This window comes from Bombus pyrosoma, linkage group LG8, assembly GCF_014825855.1.
Source record: "Bombus pyrosoma isolate SC7728 linkage group LG8, ASM1482585v1, whole genome shotgun sequence".
Classification (NCBI taxonomy): domain Eukaryota; kingdom Metazoa; phylum Arthropoda; class Insecta; order Hymenoptera; family Apidae; genus Bombus; species Bombus pyrosoma.
Window position 1 is genome coordinate 6,347,149 of NC_057777.1, and position 27,793 is coordinate 6,374,941.

Consider the following 27,793-nt stretch of genomic DNA (forward strand, 5'->3'; position numbering starts at 1 on the left):
CTCTATATAAACGAGTGTTGAATACAGTTTCTTCAGACTTCGTCACGAGGTTTCTCGAACGGTGGCAGAAAAGATTATTTCTAGCATCGGAGTGGTCAATGGGAAAGCGGCCGGATCCTTAGAAATTTACTGGACAAGGATTCGACGTCGTCGGACTTAGGAAGTTTCGATGGATAGCTGCAGTACCCTGGTTCCCCTGTTGCACTGTAAAATCGCGTCGGAGTGTACGTAATCCATCGAGATTGCGGGACCGTCTCGGATTTACGAGAGAAGGAACGCGGCAGAGAGAGATGGAAGAAAGATGAGATACTGGTTCCACACTGTGTGGCGTTTCTGCTTTTACAAGCAGATTGGATCCGGTCCTTCCAGGATTTCACGCCTGCCTAGTCAGGATCGCGAGACGCTACTAGTCCTGTTTCTTAAGCCCGAGCTTTCACTCCCGGTTACGAACACCTTGCAGGGAAAGTTGAGAAAATTTCCGCCGATCGTAAAGACCACGAATACATCCTGATCAGCAGTGAATGCGGATCGCAAAGATGCCGCTCGAGAAGAAAACTTGCTGAAACCTTTTTTCTAGATGCTGCATCTAATAACAGTTCGTCTTTCGAGAGGTTTGGCGAAGAAGCAAACGAAATGAACATGCGGTTCCTCGTGAAGTTTCATTCTATCGACTTATTTCACCGAGAGCCAACATCTTTTCCGTGATTAGAATCGGGCAACAAACATGTCGATGTGAAAATCTGGAGGTAGATTGAGAAGCAAGCAACAGAAGGATGTGTATATTCCTCGCACATAGATCAATAGCCCCTGTTCAACCATAAATAACTTGGCTGGAAATATAGATGTTTTTCACGGATTTATAAAAACAGCATTCAAAATCTCCATTTCATTGTCAGTTATACGAAACTGTATTTCCAGACCATATCGTATTATAATCATTGAAATTCATTGTTATTCGTTACTCATTGAAATTCATCTGGATCGAGAAAACATACTGTAGTAATACAAAGTATGCAAAATTATTACCTTTATTACTTTGTATTATTCCATTTTTACATATTTGATATCATTGATTGATTTTATACGATCGACATGTGGTAGAACCAACGAGACTTGCTTCGATTCGTTCGTTCAGTTAGTAAAAATAATTAAAATAACTTGGAAGAATTGTGCTGGAATACTCGCTAATTTTATTAGTTATAGCACGTTCGCCATGACGCGGTATGAGAGTTGAATCCCCAATGAAATTAAGCATTCATTCGACCGAGCTACAAGCTGCAGCCCCGCTGTGTTACGGTTTCCATGGTATCTATCAAATTCCGTTAAACTATTTCGAAAGCATCTTTTGAGAGATCATCGGCCTCGTAAATCGACCGTACTATTCAGTGGGGTTATTTAAGACTTGTATCAAACACAGATAGCAGGAATTACGAATGTGTATGTTCTTAATGTGTCGGAGAATAGGAACCGCTATTGGCGATAGTATGTACATGTATTTGGCATCGGTTCTCAAGGTAGCCACGTTAGAGACATTGTGCACGGAGAAATCGGATATAGTGTAAATCAGGATCCTCGCTCCTATCGCTGATATTCCTACAATTTCTTCCAATCCTTGCGTGTATCGCTGTTATTCAAACTTCATCCCTGAAAGCCGCGATCTTTCACTAGAAACATGATCAATACGAATTCTCACTATTCCGTGTATTTTTCTATTACTATTTTTTATTTACATCATCTCCTATTTTTTGAAATATTACTTTACTACGAGATCTTTTACCAGAAATCTGATCAATATGAATTCTCACTATTCCGTGTATTTTTCTATTACTATTTTTTATATGCATCATCTCCTGTTTTTTGAAATATTATTTTACTACGCTTACTATCTTTTTACTAACAGATTCAATCTAAAAAGCATTTTTAAATATTCAAATGTCCGTAATCCATTTTCCGATTTTCTGTTTACTAAACCATATATTGCGAATATTTGCTTTATATTTATGATTCCTGTCTAACATTTCTCCTACACGTTATTTTTATCACATATCTGTAACACGCTGCTATCCTATATTATATTTTTAACGCATTCTTTCGTATTTTTTATTTTGATATACAGTCGTAGAATTTTCAACGAAACGCGTATAAAGTTTCCAAACTTTCTACAAACTTAACACGTTACCAGCTTCATATTTGCAATATCTTTCTTCTGCATGCATCTACAGCTCCTGTAACAGGTGCTCACGGTCCCATATTATTCTACTATTAAATCGTGTAGAACCTGTGTCGAGTGTTGGCGAGGACAGTCATTATTCAAAGCGCATCACAGACAAGGATTGTTTTCAGCGTAACACGAGGAACACGCAGTATCAACGTGTCACAATCACAAGATCGGTTGTGCAACTATGTATATCATGACACGATTATTGGGTTACCTAGAGTTTAACCTATCATCGTGTCCACTAAAAAGCAATATCTCAAAATTGAACATTCGTCGTGTACCATGATATAACGAAATTGAGAGATTGAGAAAAAATGGAATTGATCAGTTTGGCCTTATACGTCGATGTATTGACATTTCTTGATTGCGAACTTTAAATTTTCCTGTCAGAATACGATTAAAGTTGTATCAATAAACGTAAGACAGAAGTTTCTATGAATATTTTATGGAACGAGAGATATCACAAGTCTGCTTACATTATTAATATATGCCCGAAGACACGTTGGAAAATCGATGGAGCTGGTTACTCGGCGTTCACCTGGCTGGAAGTTAAAGAAGCACTTCCCCAGACTTGAAAATTCCAAGCTCCATTCAACCAACTACGACGAAGTCATTGTCGATCACGATTTTCTCGTGCTAACGTTGAAATCTATCTACTTTGGCGAACAACAACGAACACGATTGTGATACCATTATTCAAAAACGAGAAATACAAAAATTATTCGAAATCGGACGAAAGTAACGAATATAAAGAGACGAGTAACTGGATGAAACAGTTGACTTGAAAGTTTCAATGGAAAATTCCGTTATTCTGTAATTAGCGTAAAATATTCGCGTAAAGCATGTGAACCGAAAGTTATGCAATTTCCATTTTATACGTTTCAAATTTGTATTTCATTCGTATTTGAAATAATATTTGCACGAAGTGTATTCAGTCGTAAACCGTGTTCTTGCATAACGTTGAAACCTAGGAAACGTAGGATGTAGGAAAAAAGGACAAAATTACACGGGATGCTTTTTCTACGTTTGAATGTCTTTTCTGTAGGGAAATTAACGACCGGTTGGCAGCGAAATAAAATTGCATGCGCACGACGTCGATAAAATCGAACTTTCTTCCGAGAACGACGTTGTTGCAATTTGCAATATACCAACCTACTTCGTCTACTAATTGCCTTTAAAATTCTCTAATTATCGGTAATAAAATCTTTTCCACGTCGGAGATTCTTTCCTCGTCTCCGGCATACTAATTCTGTAGCAGCAGCCTTTTTATAAGATCAACGAGGTTAAACGCTCTTTGAAGACATCGGCTACTTTTCTTTTCTTGTCGAGTTACATCCTGTTCCTGGTGGTCGATACAAGGTTGAAAGTTCACAAAACAGGATATTAGCTGCTCGTTTTACGCCACGAAACAATCGAGCAGGAAGGAAAAAAAGAGAACATTAACGAAGAATGAGATATACGTGGTTTAATGTTTGAAAAAGCTATATTACTTCTTCCGTGGCAAACTTTAAGAGCCATAATCCTTCGAACAACATAAATAAAAGCCTACGTCTGACTAATGACGGTTTTACTACTAGCAGATCCAGCAAGATTTTGCGTGTCTCGGCAAGTTTTTTCCGAAACGGGAAGAAAAGAAAGGGGTGATATCGAACCGAAGGAGTCGTAACTCGACGATAAAACACGACGAGGATGCTCCAAACTTTTTGTTTTCCGAAGAAAATACGGGATCGATCGAGAACTCCACGCCGTAAAGTACGAATCATTTCTTCGAATGCTGATAAATGCTTCTCCCGGCGACAGTTTTAATTCGCCTTTTCCCAAGTTCCGGTCTCCCTAAGGGGGGTGATTTTTTTATTTATCCTTAGCTAACGACGTTCGCCATGACGAAGCGGACTCGAGAGGAATCAAGAAACTGTTCTCGTCTTCGCGCGCGTTGCACTTGGAACAATTAATTTAACGTTCTTTTCCTTTCTGCCACAGCCACTAGCTTTTTTCATCCTCTCCAAAGGGAACAAAAAATTTTTCAATTAACAGTATTAATCTACGCTAAATGTAATTTCCTAAGTAAATTCTGTCGTTAACGTGGAACGTGCGCGTACGGTATAGCTCTGAAGAATTCTTACGTAGCACGATCGTTTTTTCGGTTTAAATTATTCATACAAGAATTCCTCCTTCCTCGAAATCGACGTTCCCTTTCCTTTTCAATTATCTCGCGAATTACCCATCGGGTTGTTAATTTTTCAAGAAACACAGAACCAACGGTTACTCGCTTTCTCTCGTTTCATCTCGAATCGATTTCGAACCTGTTACAGAGCTCACAGCAGAGCCCAAGAAAGATCGCCTTTCCAATAGACTATCTTCTCTCTTCTGGTATCCCTCTCTTCTTATTAAGCAGAATACACACTTTTTTTCCCGTGCAGTAAAGAGATTCGCGTATGTACTTGGTGCCTGCGTCGGCCCTTTGAAGAATCCCGAGCAGCTTTTCCATGAATACCGCGACCGGCACGGTTGGCTAACGAAAGGAATATTTTCTATAATTCTGCGCGGCGTTTCCTCTCGATGGAATTCGCCGCGTCTGACGAGTGCCTCGTGTTCTAAGAGTATCAAAGGCGCCTGTTCCCCGACCTCAAAGATCGTATAGCAATGCTCCTTCTCAATTTCCAACGCTACTCGGGATTTACGTTTAGTCCTTGAACTTGTTTCAAAACCGTTAATCCTTTCGAACGCGTGGAATGTATTTTCCAAGTTCAGTCGTTCTTGATTTTCCTCTTATTTCGAGCCATAGTATAATATCTCCCTCGCTTCAATTGTATCACGAAATTAGAATCACCGTGTACATCGTTTCCACGATAATTAACATATTATCGGCAATACCTATGGTAACATTTCTTTCACGAAGGACCGACTACAAGCATCGAAGCAAGGTAATATTTCGCAACTTTCGCGGAATCATCGTGTTCCTAGAGATCTTTGACTCGATTCTAGAATATCGTAGTTTGTACCAGAACATGGAGATAGAAGGGAGAAATAACGTACGTTTACTTGTTAGAAATCTGCGTCACAAACGGCAGGTTCTCGACGATCGTCGTGTCTAGAGACTTCAACCTAATTATCGTGCAGGCGGCGAGGTTGAAATTCCGGCAAGAAACCCTCGAAACTCGGCGGTACAAATTTTCATTGTCATCATTATAAATTCAGAGTCGTAATGTTCCGGCACAGTTTCGAGGATTTCGAGGAACTGCACCGGCAAAATGAATATGATTAGCTTTAATTTTATGCAAAGAGGTTAAAGAGGTTACAGCCCAAATCCCCACCTCCGATTTTTCTCCATCCTGGCCTATTCTCCTTCTTTCTATCTCTTCCTTTCTCTCTCTTTCACCTCCCCGTTCTCCCTGCCCTACCGTCGGAAAGTAAGGTTTAACTTTTAATAATCAGGCAGCTGGTATAAGCTGCTAGCTTCGTGTCGGCGTTTGTGGAAGCTGCTTTTCGCCCGCGTTATAAGGAGTCGTTGCCCTAAGAGGATAATCATGTCCAGTGGCCTGGAAAGCGTTTTTCATCATGGCTTAGCGGCGTTTCTGTGATATTGGCCCGCGGCATCGTCAACGATGCGACGAATCTTCGAAATTTCGTTTCTGAAATTAGCATAACCGGGAGTTTTTATAACACGACAGAGGCTAACACTGCATTCATTACCGTAATTTTAGATTTTAATAATATTCTCGATCGTAAGAGAATCTAACAGGTCAGTGTTACGACACAGAACGACGATTAATCACTTTGAGACGTGTCCGGGGCTCTTTGAGTTAATTGAGATCAGGATTGAGGGAAATAGGTGATGGATTATGACATCGATGACGTGTCTTTATAATGCACGACGGATATTTGTACAAATTCATATTTTTATCAACAAGAGAAAAGAAATGAAACCAAGGCGAACATTTATTTCGTCAACTAAATATAATAAACAGTATCATACGTTGGACATTTTATACATTTCTTAAGATTAAGTGAATTCTCTCTATTTTCTATGAATTCGTAGCCTGACGATATCAAGAATATCTAGGCGCAGTTCTACCAAAGTTCGTCCGAGTTCCGACGTCTCTATTGATATTTTACAACCACGATTCTCAATTAGAAATAAAGTACCAAGACACGTGTCTCGAGGAACCAAAGTCCTGGAAAGGGGACCGCTCCCTTTTATTATTCCGTGACGTGTGCAGGAAAGCTGGCTCGGTCGTGCCGTGCCATTTGCATTCTCATTACCATCGTCGGTGCTATTTAAATAGGTGAACAACTGCAAGCCTCTCGGTGGCTTATTAGACGTGGCTCTTTGGTTCGTCCCGAAGTTGGCCGATTCGACGAGGAGTCGACTCCAGTGCAGCCGTGCTTTGTCGTTAAAGGGCGAGTTTCGTTCGTTCATTTTCAACGAAAAGAAATGACCTGACAGCGGTAGAAAACGCGTGGAGCAATTAAACTTTTGCTTGGTACGCGTACGACGAAGTAATTTCGAGAGCGGCTAGAGATGCGCGGCTTTTTGCGGAAATTAGAGGCACTGGAAAATTGAGTAATTGACAGAGTGTGAGGTGGCAAGGGAAAGCAAGCGAATGGGGAAATCGTTAATGTGACAAATGGGTGATTCGGTGCCGACGTTAAGAACGATTATGGAACGACAAATTCTCAAATATTCCATTCACGCGCGATAACGGTCACACCTACTCCTTCAATTCGAGGGATGGAAACTTGAAAAAACTGAAAGGCTCGAACAAGAGGCAGGGTTAATTGCGTTTCCTTTCCGACAGCGGTGGACAGGAGGATGGCTGGAAGATGTCGCGGGAGGGTCGAAAGGATTCTGTGGTATCCCTTTTATATTCAACGCAGCGCGCTTCATTAGCGAACGCGGTTTCGTCCGTGCACCGCAACGATTTAATCCGAGCTTGCGCGCTCGCTGTCGCGCCGGAATTCAATTTTCTTGTGGTCTTAATGGACCAAAACGTTCCAGACCGCGAGTTCTACGATGGCTCGTTCCGCCAGCGCAACGACGAGAATCGATGTCCGTGATCCTGCCAGATTGGTCGAATCGTATGGATCCTGTCCAGATTACGGATCTTCTAACCCGCTACCGGCTTGTGAGGTTTGATCGTAAAGTAATCGAGAAGCTTGCACGCGGATGTCTGTGGTCGAACGTTCCACTATACGCAATGAATCAACCCCATTCATCCGAGATGCGAATCCAAGTAAAAGAGGATTGAGAATTTCGTATAACCGATACTCCCCCCGATCCACCTTATTGCTCCTCTCTCGCGCGACTACGATCGCTATAATCGTCTTCGTTGGACATTTTATGGATTAATTGAAATATTGCACATTTGGACTGTTAGAGTCGATGGTTTCTAACTAAAATTATAATTGTCGCCTAAATTTGTCCGATTACGTATCTGTAAGTATTGTCCAAGGATTGTAAAATTATATTTCTTCCACTTATTATGTCTTCAGAGTGTTGTGTTTTCGAAAGAGAATAATTATCCTTTACGTGGAAGAAGATAATTTTGATAATCGTTCATCAAATTAACGATCATTGTAACGATCTCGTGATAGAAATTCCTATACGCGGTTCGCTAACATCATCCTGATTAGATAGACGCTGTGAGTTATTTCGCGATACGGAATTCTAATAATCTATCGTTGCTGAAACTAGTTCACCGAGCATTGAGAAGTAACCGAGAAGTTTGCACGGTACTCGACGCACTCTGGATGCTGAAGTAGCAAAGATGAGCGGCGTGTATTGTGGGTAACGCTCTGGGATTCTACTGTACAGGATCAATAAGGGATAAAACGGTGGATGGTAAGAGGATCCAAGTAACAGAATATCAGGCAATTTCTATTTAAATATTCGTACCTAGTGACCTGACAAATGCAGAAAGATTTAGGATTTACGAAAACAATTTGTTGTATCGCTCAACCGACCGTTATTTGTCAGTGTCTACAAAATCGATAAAATATTTATTTAGATAGATTTATGTCAATCGATCGCATGTAGTTTCGCTAATATATTCCGCTCTCATGAATGTAAAGTATCTATCTCTGTACCCTAATTCTGATCTGTTTGGAACTTGCTCCTACAACACAAAGCCAATTCTGCTTTGCGAAACTCGAGTAATGGAAGCTCAAGTATACTTCGGCTCTTCGGGATTCACAGCCGAAATAGAAATTACAATTTGTTCCGCGGTCGCAGATTTCTATTTGCCACGATGTTTACCATCCTTCGTCGTTGATTTTCGTAGATGTTGCTTCATAGACAAAGCTCCTTCGTTTGAAGGCAGATACATTTGCTTTAATTTTTCTGTATTATCCGACCGCAAATTCGTTAACAAAAGATAATTAAAATCTGTCGTGTTCTTTCCAAATACCTTTGCAAAATCATTGCTCTTATTTCCTTCGAAAGGAGCATCTAGAAAAATGTTCGCTCTGCTTTGCCATCTGCACGTAGATCGATAAATTTAGTTGCAGGACAACGTTCGTAACAGCGAGATGAAGATTTACGAGTCTATGAAATACAACATATTAAAATTTACATTTTAAAAACCGTGTCAGTAGAAAACAGTCTGCGGAAAGACACAGTCGTGCCAGTATTTCCTGTCAATATTTATCAGCTTCTCTACTCACAAACTCATGCATGGAATTCTGAACAGACAGTAAATCTAGGTTAGATCCGCGAGTGGTCTACGGACGAATCCTTTTTCCATGATACAGCGATAAACGGCAGAACGTAAGATGTGCACCACGGAAAGTATTCAATTTCATCTGGCGTATTTCGACTTGGCGAATGCAGTTTGAAGATTAAGCGTCGCTGCAACGCTTAATTAAATGCGGCACGAGTGTCTCTCGCAATGCAGCTGTGCTTGGGTTCGCAGGGAAAGCCGGCGTCCTTTATTAAACCCTGCCATATTTCGGTCCTTCCCCATACGAGGCATTTTCCACGAGAAACTAGCGACGACGAGGCTTTCTCTTCGTATCACCCTACCGCCACGACACCTGTACGCTTTTGAAGGCATTAACTGGCGAAACGAGGAAAACAGTAACACGATCATTACGATAGTCACGTGTGTAGAATCGGCGCACGTGCGTGCTACGTTTCTGATGTTCGTCGACGATACACCAACGGAATTCTGCTTAAATTGTAATCAATCTCCAGAGACTCAAAACATCAACTACACGCGTAGCGGTCAAAGAAATCCACGACAACGAAGCACGCGCTTTATGGAAATCTGGTTTGAAGCGGCTCGCCGAAGACAACGAGAAAGTTAAATAGTCCCCTTTCGAGATACTTTGGCCGGAAAATTTTTACTCGAAACTGGCTGACTGAGTTGAGGCTCAGGCTTAAACTTTAAATGCTCCAGAGGCTACGTTCTTCGGAGAAGTTGCGCATCTCTCTCTCTCTCTCTCTCTCTCTCTCTCTCTCTTCAGTTACCTATTCCGCTCAGACATCTACCAATTGGGAATTAATGGCCACCGATTTATCGCCGCTCAAGATCTCTTCTATCTCGCGAGAACACGAATTCGTAATTTCTAATGTCTACTAACAAGCCAGTTAGTCTGTGAGGTCGTATAAACTTTACGAGATGCTATTCCAAGAAAGCGCACGCGAATAAAGGAGGAATATCGAATCCAGCTCTGTATTTCCTGTTTCAACTCCACGCAGGCACGTATTCCAAAGAGGCACTTATATCGAATTGCGAACGACGTGAAGCATTACGAGCACGAAAGACTCACGAAAAATCATATTAATAAACAGCGCGTTGCTGCGAGTAATCAGGCTCGAGCTCGAGCCGGTCGCACGCGACCGGTAATGATTAAAAATCTGCATTACGCATTAATTAAAAGCTCAAAGCCGTGGCTCGTAACGCCGAAGGAAATATTGATTTTTCTGCTTCACTGCCGTTCTCCGGCCGTCTAACCTGCGGTAAACGCAACCCCTAACAAACTTGTTCTCCTTAACTAGATGTTGAACATAACCTGCAGGGAACTTACGAGTCCTGGCGCTTCTGTATTTCCGAACACACCCGCCTTACACACGGCCGGCTGACTATTATCGAACGTCTATTTGAAAATCCTGTCCAACAGTCAGCCGATCCAGCCATATTTTTCCAAACGTAGCGGGTCATTGCGCGCCTGACGACATCCGAGCCCCGAAGATTTACCACAGACATTAAATTACGACCGGCTGATCTTGGGGATCACGACTCTCTTTGTACGAACTGGAGCAAGCCAAGGTGCAGAATTCCGTGTCTGATATATGAAACTTCTGATACCCATTGGAACTGGTATCGTTATGCAAATAATAAACGAAAATATCGTACGAAATATACGTTTGGTGAAAAACGAACGAATAATTATTCAATTGTTTTCACAATGTAACTGTACATTAGATAAATAACTTTCTCGTTACACGTGCCATAAACAATTATGCCTTCACAATCTTATAAAACTTATAGAACAAAACATCGTAAAATGATAAAAATTTGAATATCTTCTACCATTGTTTCCTAATCATTTCAAAGATTTGCTACGTTTTCCCTAAATGCCCTAATACTTATAAACGGGACCGTATATATTCGTATTATGTGAGAACATACATATTTAGATAGTTTTTACTACGGTGCACCGCAATTTTGATATGTATTCGGAGTCATAAACAGGTCTTCTTTACTCGCTGAATCAGGTTCAGTCGGAGTGTATTTGCGTAACGACGAACGGTTATACTCCACCTGGCCGTTTATGCTGGCTGGCAGCGTATTCGTCCCGAGAAGACCGTCTCGTTCTACTTGCTGTGTCAAGTGCAGCCTCGCTATATTTGTCTATTCAAGAACGGTACGATTCTACTTGCTGAAATACCCATAGTCGGTGTGTATTTACTCGCCCGCTGACGAACCTATTCCGCCTTCGGAGCATGATTCAAGTTGTACATCTACAACCGGAACTTCGTTGACCAAGTCGCGCACTGTTCTCGCCTTTTAATCTAGTTATAATCAATATTTGTCAGCGTGATAACCCTATTTTACTTCGCCGAGTAAACTCGCGTCCCGATGTCTGACTATTAACCGACCAGTTCTACTCCCACCTTACGCACGATTCTATCTCGTATTATTTTGCATCGCGTCATTATGCAAATGTGCGTGTGATAAGAATACTATACTGTAGCAGAAATTACACACTGCGGTTTCTAAGTTATCTTGATCATCGAACTGATGATTCCGCGGGAGCTTACGTAACGTTGTAAATGTTCTGAGAGTATTTACGTTGAACGAGGTACGCGAATAGTAGAACACAGGTATCGATTAATCGTAAATATAATCCACTCGCAAGCATACGGAATTACGCATGAAAAAGTTCGCGTGCGTGAACAACCTCCGCTCCTTTATCAACGTTTTACCGACATTAACATTTTCTTGGAATATTTCTTCACGCACATCGGCTAACAATCTCGAACGTACGTGTTCCATTTTTCGGGTCACACGAATTACGTGTGAATCAAAGAATATCGTCGCGAAAGGTAGAAGTTTTCATCCAAGTGGATAACGCGTATTCTTTTGAGACTCCATACAGACGATACATACGCCACATCGTGCGAAGAATCGATTATTCTAATTAAAACATGGCTCGATTCCTAGTAATTTCCACCTGTTATTAAATGTATTACAAATCCCTCGTTCTCGGCTTTGATACGAAGAAACACACCGCCAAGATAAAGTATAAGTGAAAAAAATCATAAAGTCCGAGGGAATATTTCATAATACGTGGCACGCGACTGAGCTATTAACCTACCATTATGGAAGAATCAACGCTGCACGTAGCGTTTTGAGTTGGCTGTTACGTGTACGCGAGTGAACGCCACTGAACGCGTTATAAGAGGAAGTTCTATACCTGAGAATTTGGCTTAAGGACATAAAATTCTGATAGCCGAATTCCTGAATTTTTTCCACCTAATTATCTCTCATTTCCAACGACGTATTTTTATGGGCCATCAAAGACAAGCCAGCTCAAAGCTATTCTGTATTCGGATGATTTATGGCAGGTACTTAGAGTGCGTGTGTGAGATTATGCAGATGCGTTACGATGATTAGTGACTCTAAATCACGCAATTATCGGCTATCGAAGATATGATTATTAGGCGTGAGAGAGATTAGGAATAGCAAATAGCTAACTGCTACGATAATTATTTTATCATGTAGATAGAGATATTCAGAAATTTATAAAAGGTAGTACTGTGAGTTATACATACAATAGAAATCATTAAATTGTACACTGGCTAACATATTTCCCAAATTGTGAATTACTGTGCATTATTTATACAACGAATAACGCGTTTGTGTAGGGGCACGGCAGCAAGATCGAGTGTCGTCGAGAGAAACGATGAGAGGATTGGGACGAACCTGGACCGGAACGGCGCGATAATAATATGTGGACGACTTGGCCGCGGACGAGACGCAAGTGGCGGGACTCGGACTCGTCGCGTGGCGGACACGAGACTCGTGGTAACCGCGACGGTTTTCGTTTTATCTATTCGGTGGTGTTAGCAGCTTGCATGGCAGCACAGGAAGCGAGGAGCGCCAAGTGTCCACCGCCAGACACGATACCTGGCTGCCCTTGTTACAATTTCGAGGACGGGCTGTTCCTGGAATGTGCCGGAGCCACGGAGGAATCCCTCAGGACCGCTTTGTCCAGTGTAATACACGCCGCTGGAGGAGAAGGTACGTACTACGCGAGGCCAGCGTCTATGACGAGGGAATACATTAGGATAAATAAGGGATTTCGTTTCCGCCGGACGGGATTTTCTTCCCCTTTGTCCCGAGACCCGATTAGGCGAGCTTGTATTCAACACCGCACGGAATAATTACCCGAATACGTTTAGATTGTGTTCTCAATTAAGGGATCTCGAGTAACTCCTACGTTTATCTCGCTGAACTGGTTTTTATGCAAACAGATATTTACGCCTCGAATAGCTTTGAATCCATTATACCACATACTCAACGTATAATCTACGTGTTTTGGTTAAGTAGATCGAGTGAATTACGATAACGACTGTTCCAGGAGCGATAGTTCAATCCCTAAGCGTTTACGAGCTAGACAGAAGAGTGGAGGAACTTCGATCTATCGCCTTTCCAGCCGGTTCTCAGATCAGGCATTTGCAGATATCTCATTCGGCAATTCGCGAGATAAGCGAAGATGCGTTTAAACGATTAAGTAAAAGCTTAGAATCCTTGGCGCTGGTGTCTGGTCGACTTCCACACGTGCCGCAGAAGGCGATGGCAACCTTGAGTTCCCTGAAAGCTCTGGATTTAGAGGCGAATCTGGTGCACGAGCTTCCTAGTTACAGCTTCTACGGACTTTCTCTGATTAAATTGAACTTGAAAGGCAACCAGATAATAAAAATATCGGAATACGCGTTCGCAGGCTTGGAAGATACTCTGACGGATCTAAGTCTGGCTGAAAATAAAATCCGAGTATTTCCTATGACGTCTTTAAGGAGATTGGAACACCTAACGTCGCTTAGACTAGCCTGGAACGAGGTATCCGAGCTTCCGGAAGATGGATACTCGAGATTAGACGCTCTAAACTTTCTCGATCTAACCAGCAACAACTTCAAGAAGATCCCGCTCAACTGTTTTCGCTGCTGTCCGTCCCTCAAGACTCTGTCTCTCTACTATAACGCTGTCGAGTTCGTCGATAAGGACGCGTTCATATCACTGATCGATCTCGAGTCCATCGATCTAAGCCACAACAAGATCGTGTCACTGGATGTATCCACGTTCAGAGCAAACCAGAGGCTTAGGTCCATCGATCTTAGTAACAATCACATTCATTACATCCGCGGCGTGTTCTCCAAGTTACCAGAGCTGAAAGAGCTATTCCTGGCGGAGAACAACATCCTGGAAATACCCGCTGAAACGTTCGCTGGAAGTACAAGCTTATCAGTGGTGTATCTTCAACAAAACGCTATTAGGAAAATCGACGCGCGCGGTCTAGCGACGTTAAGCCACCTGACACAGCTACACTTGAGCGGCAACTACATCGAGAAAGTGCCGCGAGACTTTCTCGAGCACTGCGACAATCTCTCGACCCTGTCTCTGGATGGAAACAACATCCGCGAGCTGGAGGTGGGGACGTTCGCGAAAGCAAAGTCGTTGAGAGAGTTGCGACTGCAAGACAATCAGATTACCGAAGTAAAGAGAGGCGTTTTCGCGCCTTTACCGTCGCTCTTGGAACTGCATTTACAGAATAACGCGATAACGGACATGGAAACCGGCGCTTTGAGATCCCTGCACAGTCTCCAACACGTCAATCTTCAAGGTAATCTTCTAGCGGTGTTGGGCGATGTGTTCCAAGTGTCGAACGATGTCGGACAAAATGGGAACAGCGGCAGCTCGTTGGTCTCCATACAGTTAGACAACAACGGCCTCGGTGTCCTGCACAATGACTCCTTAAGAGGCCAAGCGTCGGTCAGAATCATGTGGCTCGGCCACAACAGATTAACCCGCCTCCAGGCTCCTTTGTTCCGGGACCTGTTGCTGGTCGAGCGATTATATCTAACAAATAACTCCATCTCACGAATCGAGGACACCGCCTTTCAGCCGATGCAGGCGCTCAAGTTCCTCGAGCTAAGCATGAACCGCTTAAGCCACGTCACTGTGAGAACCTTCTCGGAATTACACGAGCTGGAAGAACTTTACCTGCAGGACAATGGGCTGCGTCGCTTGGACCCTTATGCATTGACCGCTTTGAAGCGACTTCGCGTGCTTGACCTGGCCAACAATCATCTGAACGTGTTGCACGACAAGATCTTCCAAGAGGGCTTACCGATCCGGACATTGAATCTGAAGAACTGTACCGTTAGCGTAATCGAAAATGGAGCGTTCAGAGGATTGAACAACCTGTACGAATTGAACTTGGAGCACAATCATCTCACTGCCTCTACGTTGGATCGTCTTGACATTCCTGGACTCAGAGTGTTGAGAATATCGTACAACAATTTTAGTCAGATCAATGGAAATTCTTTAGACGGACTACCGTCTCTTCAGCATCTGGCTATGGATTCTTCTCAACTCTACAGAATGCCACCAGAGATATTCTCGAAGAATAAGAATCTCGGCAAACTTCTGTTAAGCAACAATCTCCTGCGGATGTTACCTAGTCTTCTCTTCCTTGGTTTGGACTCGTTGAAAGAAGTAAAACTGGACGGTAACAGATTTCAAGAGATACCGTACGACGTGTTCGCGAACGCTACTACGGTTGAGTTTCTGTCACTGGCTAACAACGTGATTGTAAACGTAGACATGTCAAAGTTAAACGGTTTGACCAATTTACGGGAATTGGATCTGCGTGGTAATTACATCATGACTCTTTCTGGGTTCGCCGGCGTAAATCTCTCTCGATTGATATCGGTAGACCTGAGTCACAATCATCTAGCTGCTCTGCCGGCCAACTTCTTTGCCCGATCCAACTTACTTCGCAAAGTCGAGTTGGCCGCTAACAAATTTCATCAGATCCCGGCAGTCGCCCTATCCGCGCAAAATATCCCAAACTTAACCTGGTTGAATGTCACGGCCAATCCATTAGTCAGGATACACGAGATTAGTTCAAAAGCAAAGTATCCGGCTCTTCAGGAGATTCACATTTCTGGAACGAATCTGACGATCGTTACGAGCCAGGACTTCGAAGCGTTCCCAGCGTTAATGCACTTGTTCATGGGCAACAACATGATTTCGCGAGTGTCGCCGAGCGCGTTCCGCAGTTTGCTCGAACTATTAACCTTGGACTTAAGCATGAACGAGCTCGAGCTACTGCCTCAGGAGAGATTAAAAGGACTGGAACACCTCAGGATACTTAATCTCACGCACAATCGCTTGAAAGAACTCGAGGATTTCCCGCCTGATCTAAAGGCCCTACAAGTGCTGGATCTCTCGTATAATCAGATCGGCGGTGTGGGTAAGAGCACGTTCCAACATCTCGAGAATCTCGCTGAACTTCATCTCTACGGGAATTGGATATCTTCCATTTCTCCGGATGCGTTCAAGCCCTTGAAGAAACTGAGAATTCTCGATCTGAGTAGGAATTATTTAGAGAATTTGCCGTTGAATGCCTTCCGACCACTGGAAACGCAAATACGGAGCCTTCGTGCAGAAGGTAATCTACTTAAATATATTTTTCCTACTCACCTTTTTTAGTTACAGTTATTCAAAGATTTGAGACTTTCATGCTGGTATCATAGAATTTGTAGAATCTAAGATACGAACTACGTTTCTAAGGAAGATGAGTTCCAAACGTTTCGTCAGCATTGTGTCGATGGTGCTAACTGCCATCGCACGATCCGCCTCACATTCAGAAAAATTCAACGATAAATTCTAAGATTCTCTGAAATTCTAAAATTCTCTGGATAATTATGATTTAGATAGGGAGCACGTGTCGTAAAACTAAAATTGTTATTAACATTCCCGAGGTATAGTGTAGCAACCTTTACTTATACGATAGCGATATTCATCCATCTCTCGTGAAACAGCAATTATGCAAGATTAAACGTTTTTCTGAATATAGAGAACCCACTGCACTGCGGTTGCGAGTCTCAAGAGCTCTGGGAGTGGCTGCGTGATCATCAGAAGCTGGTGGGCGGTGGCGTAACACGGAATCGAGGGGGTGGATTGCGAATGAACGACATGGACAGCGGATTACTCAGGTGCCAACAGCCACCGGAATTACAAGGATTGGTGTTCCTCGAGCTGGACCCGCACGCTTTCTGTTCCGCGCCTCTCGTCATGAAACTTGCGATTCAAGATATCCAACCGTTCTCCGTTTTGGTATCGTGGCAGAGTAGAAATCACTCGGGTATTCGCGGCTATCAAGTGGCTTACCACACAATGGAAAACATCGATGAGGTAACACCAAGACATTGTCTTTACATAGTAGTAGCTAATTTATGGATCCTCGACCTCTATGGAATTTCTCAATTTGTACAATGTTCAGTGATTAATTCTCATGTGCCTCTCTTTGCATCTTCGTGTTTTTCTTCTCGATCATTCTAAATACCTACGTTTATACACGAGAGCTTATATCGATTAAAAACGCATCAAATTCTGACTAACACGATCAGATTCATAGAGGTACATGATCTACGAATTAGTCTCTAATATATTATGAGTATACCGTATTCTGTCAACATATTCCAATCTTGTTAATTTTCTTTTTCTCGATAAAATTTTCAGATCCGAGCAAAGATCCTGGAGCCAAATTCGCGTTCGACGAAACTCTCAAAGCTCTCCCCAAACACCCGGTATTTGATCTGCGTATTTGGCTTGGGCAACTGGATGGGCCAACGTCTCGAAGAAGACACGATGGACCAATTTAACTTCTCGAACCACGAAACATTCGAGTCGCCGTCGGATATGCAAATGGCAGATTCGTCTACGAGTCGTTGCACCGAAGTGAAGACCCTGGAATCACCGGACGCGGTAATCAGCAGCGATGGTTCGTCGATGGGCGACGTCGGTAGTGTCAGCAGTTTTCTGACAAGACGTTTGGGTTTGATAGTCGGCTGTTGCATGGGATTCGTTGTGTTCTTGCTTCTCGTGTCCGTTCTCGGCTATCTGAAGGTGAAGAAGCAAAGAGAGACCGTGAAGAGGGAACAACCGATTCCTCCGGAGTACATTTCCTACAGGCACTTTAGCATTCAGAGTGGAGAAGCTGGACACGCGGCCAGACAGGCCAGCCAAGACGGTCAACACTCGAACTTCATCAACAGTATGGGCAACACTAACTTGAATGTATGAGACAAGTTAAAAAACTCCCGAGGCGTGGAGGTTTCGAACGTTTGAACAGATCTGGATGGTTTTTCCTCCTGGGTTCTATCGTCAAACGCGTAACCTTCCCGACTCGTGGCAGTTTTCTCCTTCTCGATCGAACTCGAACCCTCAAATCGAAGTTAACTAATCAACCGAAACGAAAAGCTCTCAAGGAAGATCGTCGACTTTGAAGCGACGAAAAGAAACTTCAGCCAAAAAGTTTGTGTCGCGTTTGTGCAAACACTAAAAGTGAACGACCTAGTTAACCGAGCATTTTATATGTGAATTTTCTACGAGTCTTAACTTTATTCGATGTAGCTTTACTCGGTGGACCGTGAACGTACGTAACAGGCTCTGTACGGCAAGTGTGTTCGGTGCATCGTGGTCTGCGTAGGATCGGAGAATTTCATTACGCAGCAGTCGCGTTCTCTGGACGATTTACGAGTATAAACATGGTACGCAAGGACCCATTCGGACTCGCGCGAAGCATGGTGTATTGTGTTTTCTAAATGGCTCGGCAAACCGGTCGCGTGGGTAACGGCGTAACAGCGGACAATGCGACGCGTCGTTTCGTATAACTGCGTTCTTGAATTTCCGCTAGCAACGCAGCAAGGGGCCAGTTACCCCGTCAGACGATGATGAATCGCGTAGCGAAGGTACGACACTATCGTGCGAGGATCATCGTTCGTGGATCGTTCGTACGCTGGTAACGAGACACGTTTGTACATAAGTGAACAGTTTCGAATCGTTGTTGCGAGATGAACAGCGACGTTTAAGAAGAATTCAAACAATTTAGGCGAACAATTTCAACGATTCTTCATTTAGCAAAATGTAGCTCAGTTAGGCTGAAAGCATTGATTCCGCTTGGCTCGACGTAGAAGTTAAAAATCGACTCGCCAAAAAAGAAAAACGTTTTTTCGCGTTCGTGAATTAAGCAAAACATACAACGCCGGTATTGATTCTTCGAGTTCGCGACTTTTCGAGTATATCGTTGATATCGTTGTTGCATCGTGGAAACGTGCACTCGTGGATACGAATATTTGGTACTGTGGGACTATCGCACCTCTTTGCTGTATCATAGGCTAAACGGCACGGATGTTATCAGAATATACATTGGAAATTAGGTTGCGTAATAACCAGCGAATCGTAGTTCAAGTGACAAAGAGAAACTGGGCTCTAGCGAGAATGTAACTGCGATAGGCCATGTTGCTCGTTGCGTTGAATAGAACCGGATACGGTCGATAAGTGTGTATCGTGAATGTTCGAATGCATCGTGAAAGATTTCACATGCTGTGTACTGTAACATATACATATGTCACTGTAATAAAAATGCAAATTCTTTTTTAACCAACAACTTGTTGTATGAGCATCCCTTCTAAATTATTATCGTCCAAAGATATCCACTTTCCAAAGAACAAAAGATATCCAGCTATCAACAATTTCCAAAAATAATTTTACCTTTCGAATGACTGACGAATCTCTGACAGATAAAATAGAATGAAATATGAATTCCGTGAATAGGATAGAATGTTAAAATAAAAAATATTAAAATTATTCAAATAAATAAATATTCGAAGCGGAAAAATCGACAGAATACTCGGAACATTTCGGATAATTGGAATCCCTAAAATAAGCCGCGTACTCCCAACTATTTCGGCTCGCTTCTACCTCTTCAACCCGATTCTCCGTAGCTATAAATTTCTATAAATCTCCATAAATAGTACATTTCCATAAAAGTTCTATAAATTTTCCAACGTCTCAAGAAAATGTTTCCTGTCCACTTTACCGTATTTCCTTGCATTAACCCCTCCTGACAATCTTAACATGATTTTCTTTTCTTTTTCTGCTTCCCTTTTTCCAGCGACTGGAAACTAACCACCGTAATTCGATTACCACCGATTCGTAATTGATAATTGTAATTTGAAAATTAATCACAATCTATCTGTGTCATACGTACAAAGGATCAGAACTTTTCCTAGAAGATGTCGAAGACGAAAAACGTTGCCAAGATGTCGGATAACCGCGGTGATAGGGCGGTGGGCTGTCGTTTACAGGGGACACGAAATTGCGTGAAATAAAGGACAAAAACGTAGAGTGGAAACCATCCACAGCGTACACATTTTTCTCGGCTGATAGAGCTGTCCAAACGTTTTTCGTTTCGCTCTTTAATCCCGTTTGATGCACGCTTCACCAGCCACCTACTGTCCTACAGTTACATTCTAAATGGAGACCATTAATCGCGGATACGTTCAAATGCGCGAATGCTACTGAAAAAAAAACCTCGCATTAAAAGTGGCCGGCTCGTTTGTTCGAATCACGTTATTACAAACAAAAACACCAGCTCTTTGATCAACCTGCAAACTTGACTGAACCAGAGGTCCTCCGCTTTTCACAATTTCAAAATTAAAATATCGACAGTTTAAAAAATAGCAACGTATCTTCGTCGAGGATATCTAATTATTAATTTATTTAGTAATATCAGTCACTCGAGAATATTTTAATATGTCGGAAAGAAATTTTTAAAGTTATGAAATTAAAAATCTGGGCAATGTACAGAATGACGCTTCTCGAATCATGTCGATGATACGGTATTAGCCGTATAGTAAATTACATTAAATGAAATTTCGAATTTAATGAATTTTTCAGATTCTTAATTCGAACCTGCTGATATTTCAATACAAGAGAAAGAAAGATAAAACACGGTGGAATTGTACGTTGCGTTTCGATTATTTATACAGCTGTTGCTTAAAAAGTTTACTTAAAAGCTAGACAAGCTTCGGATTGAGCGCGGTGGATGTGACGGAAAGAACCGGGAAACAGCCTTGGAAAAAACTTTCTCTAATCTTGCCACTTTAGAAGCGTCGCACGGAAAGACGAGTAGAAACGGGTAAAAACACAACGTGTCTTTTACGACAAAATGTAGAAACGTGTAAAAGTACAAGGAGTGGCTTTCAAAGAAAACTTCTCTAAGACGGCGCATTCAACGCAAATTGAAATTGTTTGAATCATCATGCCCTCGTAACTATTTTCAAAGCGGTATTTCGATAGCTACTTCGTAAAACAATAAACGACTTTTTCAGAACGTTCAGAGATAACGTTGAAAATATTTCCCCGCAGTACTTAATTCTTAAAACAGATTATATTGAATTCGTTGTTCAACACAATATTTGTATCGTTTTAATCATCTAAGTTACGGCTGTTAGACGGCCACTATCTATATTTAAATATCATAGTACACAACTCAATTATTAATTTTGTTATCTACGAACAATTAAAGATACGTACTTTTTGTATCTGATAGCGATAGGTAGATATGCGAAATAATCAGTTTCAAATTATTAATTCTAAATTCTTGCTGATTTTGTTGCATTAGCAGAGGATTAATTTCCAACATATTTCATGAAAATTCAAACGAGTACCGGTTACTCCAATAACGATAGCGCCTCGTTTAAAGTCGCACTTAATTACTTGGTCCGAATAATGACTGAAGCAGGACTAATTGTAAGCCGGTTTATCGTGCCGCGGGTTGGATGAACTGATAGAAATGTCTGTGATAGTGGGAGCCGCAATGCCTATCTCGACATCTCGTCGAAAATAATGGTACCTTCGAGCGCTCGATTCTCACATATTATCGGTCGCTATCGATGAAATTTCGATCTCCTCCAACTCTCTCCTCTCTATCGCTATTTATCAGAAATATCGAGTACCATGCATAAATCGATCTTTTCCACGTAATACTCCGTGCCTTTTGTTAAAAAAGATAAAATAAAATAGAATAAAATAAAATTCGTTGGAACGGTTTTCACAGATTGCTTGATACATCCTTTATCGAGTAACTATAGTCGTAAATAACCACTGTTGCGAATTAAAGAAAATAATCTACAAAGTTAGCTACTTGTTTTCAGGAATCGCGCGTCCGATTAAATTAATTCTTTCTCGACCCTTCTTTTTTTCTGTTCTTCGAAGCTAAAGAAGTCCGAGAAACTTTTTAAAGATCCTTTGTTTTTAGTTAGAAGACGGAACTTCTTTCGGAAACAATCCTGGAACCGCAGACAGAGCACTAACGCAGTGGCCGATTGTCCTTGCGTCGGACTTGCGCCAACTCGGTTAACACTTCGAGTACCGCGGATCGATATTACTCGTTCGTTTTCCGCTCTCCCACATAATTCTCTTCTTCACGATTCCGATTACGTCCGAGACTTTTCCGATTCGACACCAAACGGTTAGCTGAAAAGCCCCCGGCTGAGATTACGTAACTCGCTAAAATCACGTACTTCACTCGTTTATCATGATCTTGAGTGCGGTTTCAAACGAACCTATTCTTCTTTCTCTATCGCTATTAAAAAGCACACAAATGGAGTAAACAAGGTTCATTCTCGAAGGCCGTACTCTGTCAAGGCAGCTAGCTATCGCTAGACCACGAATTTTTATGTATTTATAAGAAGCTTAAGTACCTACAAATATATAAAATGCACAGAATATACAAGATTATATTAAAATGTCCAAGATGAAATACAACAGTACATACTTTGTTCATTCGAACAAGTTAATGTTCAGCGTCGATTAATAAAAATGTAAAATTGCGTGAATATCGGTGGCGATCCGACTATCGCGCTCAGAGAACCAAAGGAATCAAAGAGACCCTAGCCAAACAACCGGAAAACTAAAACCGCAAAATCAGCATTAAGACTGATTACAGTTTCGCTGCCATTAGTTCACCGCTAGAAACCAAACAATTTTCCCCCACTTTTGCTGCATTAAGTGTATTAGTTCGATTTAGAGCTTCGAATTTGCCGACTTCCAAAGTTACTCGTCACCAATGACAAGTTAGACCACCGAATTTCATCGATGGTCCATCTTTACGTTCGAAGGAGGAGGAGAGAGAGAGAGAGAGAGAGAGAGAGGCAGGGAGGGAGAGAAGACGGCTCGTTTGCTTGAAATTCGGCGTGGAAACGGGTTGGATAGATGTTGTTTCGATCGCAACACGTGCTTTGCCACGATTAAGTCCCAGCGACGGAATTACCCTTCCACTGTATAAGACGGAATCGGTCTTGGTTGAAATGTTGAGCTCTTGGTTGGAAACGGTGTTACATGCACGATTCGTAGCGTCATGTTCTACGAATGGGAATCGGGGTTGTCGATAACGACAGACAAGATCCGAGGAACTCGTGAGATAGCTGAGTGTTCGCGTGCTTCCATAGTTTGCAAATAATTGCATTTCATCGTCAAATCTGCATGTTATTCTTGCGCTCCAATCTGATTAAATGTAGTCTCGATCACGTTTCTATCTGTTAATCCTGCTGTTTTCTGGATTATTTTAGAATCAATCGTATCTCTTGTTCCTTAGATTGGAAGAAAGTATCGAAGTGGATGCTAATGTATTTCTTAAAACAAAATGTTGATTTACCGATCATCGGTTTATTGATTTCCATGGAGATTTCGATTAAAATAAAAATGAGATTGGATATAAAATTTCGAAGACGATAACAGAGTTACGGATAGTCGAGAGAAGTTAATTTGTAATTTACAAACGCTACGAACAACGTGCCATTGAAAAGAGAGATATTGCATGTAGAGTGCACAAAACGGAGAACAATTGAACCTTATACCGGCTGTTTAGCGATGCGATCGAAAATTTGCAAACATCCCTCTCTGGCCATGAGAACTCGTGTTCACTTGTAAAAAAAATTGCCTCGTAAAAATTCAGCCGAGCGACAAATGGAGGAAGAAATCGAAAAATCGATGACAGCGAACAAAAAATTTTCGCTCTGACTTTCGGCGATTTCAATTGATTGTTGGGCGACAGCAAAACCGCGATATGCTGCTCCCCATGGGAAAACTTTACAAGAGAGCAATATTTCTCGACGCGATTTTTCATTTGTCCAATGGATAGAAATTAACAAGTTCGATGTCTGCAGCAAAGTAACTCTGTTAGGTTAAATAAAATACCAAAGGACAAAAGTTAAACTCCTCGTAAGTTAACCGCTGAGCCGTCAATTAAACTCAATTAAATTATCTTTATAAAACGATCGATAGATCCCTCTCAAAGAAATTTTACTTGCTCGATTTATGGAACCTATAGAGCGTTATCATTTTTCTATTGAAGCTGAATAAACGAAGATATCGAGCGTTATATCTAAGGTTTATTATGATTAGCAAATATGATAGCTTGTATGTCAAACAATAATGAGAACGATAACGGTGATTGTATTTTCAATTAATTTCCTGGTGAATTGGGAACGATCAAATGTACAGTGCAATGTTAACAATACACGGATCGTACATTATCGGTCTCGTGACTATTTATATCAACATCGTAATTACTATTTCTAGCAATTCAATTTGAATTTACTCGATACATTAACATCTTTCTAGAAGGAATTAAGAAATAACGAATATTTAGTACGACGGCACCTTGGAATAAAATTGTATTGGTAATTACAAAATTTCCAATTTTATTGTAATTTCTTTGTACTTTTGTGACTACCTATAAGTAACTGAAAAATCTTACGTTGGATCTACGTGCAACGAACGTTCGCGAATGAACGACACATTCGATAATTCATAAGCGCGGCACGATTTTCGGGCTCTTCTTTTTCCAGCTGGATTTCCAGTGGAATAATCCGACGAGCATGTGCCGGGGGTTTTATTTCGTTTAATTTCCTCCCGGGAACAATATCTTTGGCGACGCGTATAATCAGTGCATTTGGGTAATAGGTTACTAAATATTATCCCCAGAGTAAAATTTTTCTCCAAAATATTTTTTAATGCAACATCGTTGGCTTTGCATCGTTCAACCCGGAATTTTGTTCCTCGCTTTCTTTTTCCCTCCTTTTATCTTTTAGCAGTGTACTTTTAACAATCACGACGAATAGACCATATTCGAATATTTCTAATAATATTATATCGGTGCAATGACACACTCTTTACAAAAAGATGAAAATCAGATTTTCCGGCGCTGCAACTAAGAGTGGAAAGCCACATGGAACTTATAAATTATGACAACGATGATGAAATCGGATTAACATGAAATTATATAGTTCCCTTGGTCATTATTTGCCATCTTAGCAAAGGAAAATTTATGCATATTATTCGTGCGCATTTTGGAAAACGGTAGATGAAACACGTTTTAATCCCTATTATTTAATATTTATCTGCATTCGGATATTTTGTGTACAAAGAGCTTTTGTCTTTCGCAATACTGAAACATCAAACGGAAAATGATTTTATAATACCTTATTTTTATTAACCAGTATTTTAATTAAAATGGAATGTGTTTGCTAACTGATGTGCACACATACACTTCCCTTTCATCGCATTTCATCCATTATTATTTTTTATATCACACACATTATTTATATTTTCAGAACGAAAAATCAACCGCATGTCACATTTTTTAATTCAGACGTATTAAATTTAGTCGGAAAATCATGGCTTTGGTATCGCGATAGAACGTTCGCTTTTGATGAGATTTCTAGTGTACAGCGAACGAGAATTATGTGGTTTTATTCGAATCAATCGAAGCCATCCATTCGGTATATCCGCGCATCAAATACCCTTTTCATATTTCCAAGAAACAAGCTGTCTTTCTGTTTCGTAATCCCATTCTCGTTTCTACTGTTACAAACATTGAAATGTGTTTGCGATCAGAAAATGGAAATCATTTTAATTAAACAATAACCATTTTCTTTGCTCTCGTTGAACGAACTGACTTGATCGTATCTAAAGTAACACTCGTTCCATCTCTCGTCGTTGTTTCGATAAAACATCCATGTATTATTCATACACCAGCGTGGCAACAGGATTTTCCAGCAAATTTCGTGATGCACGAAAACTCGAGCTGTCGCGTGCATCGAGACGCGACGACGAAACACGTAGGCCCACGAATTTCACTTTGAATCTTTTTAAAAATAAAGAAATTCTACCGCCTGTAAATATCCCGAAGTTCTTGACCCTTTTTCACAAAATAATTCACCGATCGATATTTTTGACCTACAGAAATATGCCTGTGAACGTTTCAGAAAAATATACCACGTCGTTCAACAACGATGTAGGAACCTTGAAATTGCATATATTCCATAGTCACTTTTTAATACCCTATTTAATTAATACTCTTTATTACAGTAATTTTTATCATTGACATCTATTTTACTGTCGTTTTTTTTTTATTTAAATTCTATTAAACATAACAATTCATTTCCTATGAAAAGCTAAAAACATCGATTGTTTAAGATGTAAATATTATACTTAATACCTAAGAACTCAACGCTTTATTATTTATCAGAACGACGCAATAAACAATTTCCTTCCAACCTCGTTGAATACACAATAAAATCTCTGAGGCATAAAGAGTAATACAAACTTTCCGAACGACCCAACGTCTGATGTGGATATACAGAAAATTTTCAAAATAAAGAAATAATTATTTTTAAGTCGTTTAATCTGAATTGATCGCCATTGCATTATGTCAAGAGGTAAACACGAACTGCAACATTCCGAAACACGTATATTGTTTCTTTTTAACGGATGTTTGTTCATCAGCCTCAACCTGCCGGATGTAACCGGGAAATTCGTATTCCAGCGAGATAAATTAATTGGAGAATGTACCGCGTTACTCGAAATGCCGTGAATAACTCGCGTCTCGAATGCATCGAGGTTAATGTAACTTTAGCAAAATCGTGCGAGTGTTTTCCATGGCGGTGGCTGAATAACGCAGGCTGATGTTTGTAACGCTTTGCCTGATGAAATTCCTGTTACACCATTCTTTCTTTCGTCATTGCACTTTCGGCTATCCAACTTGCTGGCCGTTGCCAGAAAAAGCTCGATCGCATCCAAAGTTTCCTGACTTTTTTCATTTTTATATCTGTATAACTGTTATTCCCTCTGGCTGGGGAAATATCAAATTTGAGGAAACGAACGCCGAACCAAAAGGGTCGATCGATCGATATTACAATCCCGACGCTTAATCACGATTTTCCATGATAAAATACCCATTCAACGACAAAAGCGCGCTTTACTAAGCTTCTAGTCATCAACGCTCTCAATAGCAGCTGTCATACAGGTATCGGATCGTATCGATTCAACAGTTTGATAGCTTGCAAATTGTTGCGATCCATGCAGCTATCTCACTCTTTGAGTCGCTTTGCTTGCCCACACCGTTTATCAGCGATTCGTTGTTTCGTTCATTATATTTTTCCTGAAATTGCCGATATCGCGGCATTTCATCGAATTCGAATTCTACGTACAATAAATAACGAACAGATAGGCGAATATTGGGGATGAAACGCACGACTGAAGTATTTTCTGCATATTTCCTGACACTAAGAAGATTTATTGATAGAAGATCGAACGATGATGCTGTCTCTGTAAAGAGAGACGATCTTGCATCGTGAAAATCATTGAATAGATCTTGATGCACCTGACCAAGCTACTCCATGTTCTCCGCGGCTCAACACGAAACTGAAGATGGGAAAATCAGTGAACTTTCCTTCTCGTCGAACCATATTATCCCTTAATTCATTTTACTTACATTTGATTAAGTCAAATCGAACTGATTTAACTCAGATGTTATTCGACAAAAGAGAAAGGATGCGGTAAATTTGAAAATCTTTACGTAGAGTACTGAAAACAATTAGATCAGGAAAATGGAGCTTCGTAGATTGAAGAGAAGGCGATAACAAACTTACCCGGAAATAGAGAGATACGAAGAAGAATAATAGAATATCATTGGAAAGTAATCTCTGAT

The 27,793-nt window shown here is 41.1% G+C and overlaps 1 protein-coding gene across 9 annotated transcripts in view; it reads left to right on the forward strand.

The window, feature by feature from the left end:
• The window catches only part of LOC122570015 (protein artichoke-like), a 176,645-nt gene extending 157,259 nt beyond the window's left edge, over nt 1-19,386 (forward strand). For all 9 annotated transcript variants that reach the window (XM_043731804.1, XM_043731809.1, XM_043731802.1 and 6 more), the window contains 4 exons: nt 12,591-12,966; nt 13,307-16,399; nt 16,808-17,145; nt 17,473-19,386. In XM_043731804.1, coding sequence (XP_043587739.1) covers nt 12,675-12,966; nt 13,307-16,399; nt 16,808-17,145; nt 17,473-18,036 — 4,287 coding nt within the window. In that variant the 5' untranslated portion in view covers nt 12,591-12,674 and the 3' untranslated portion in view covers nt 18,037-19,386. The remainder of the gene's footprint in view (nt 1-12,590; nt 12,967-13,306; nt 16,400-16,807; nt 17,146-17,472) is intronic.
• The last annotated feature ends 8,407 nt before the right edge of the window (nt 19,387-27,793 follow it).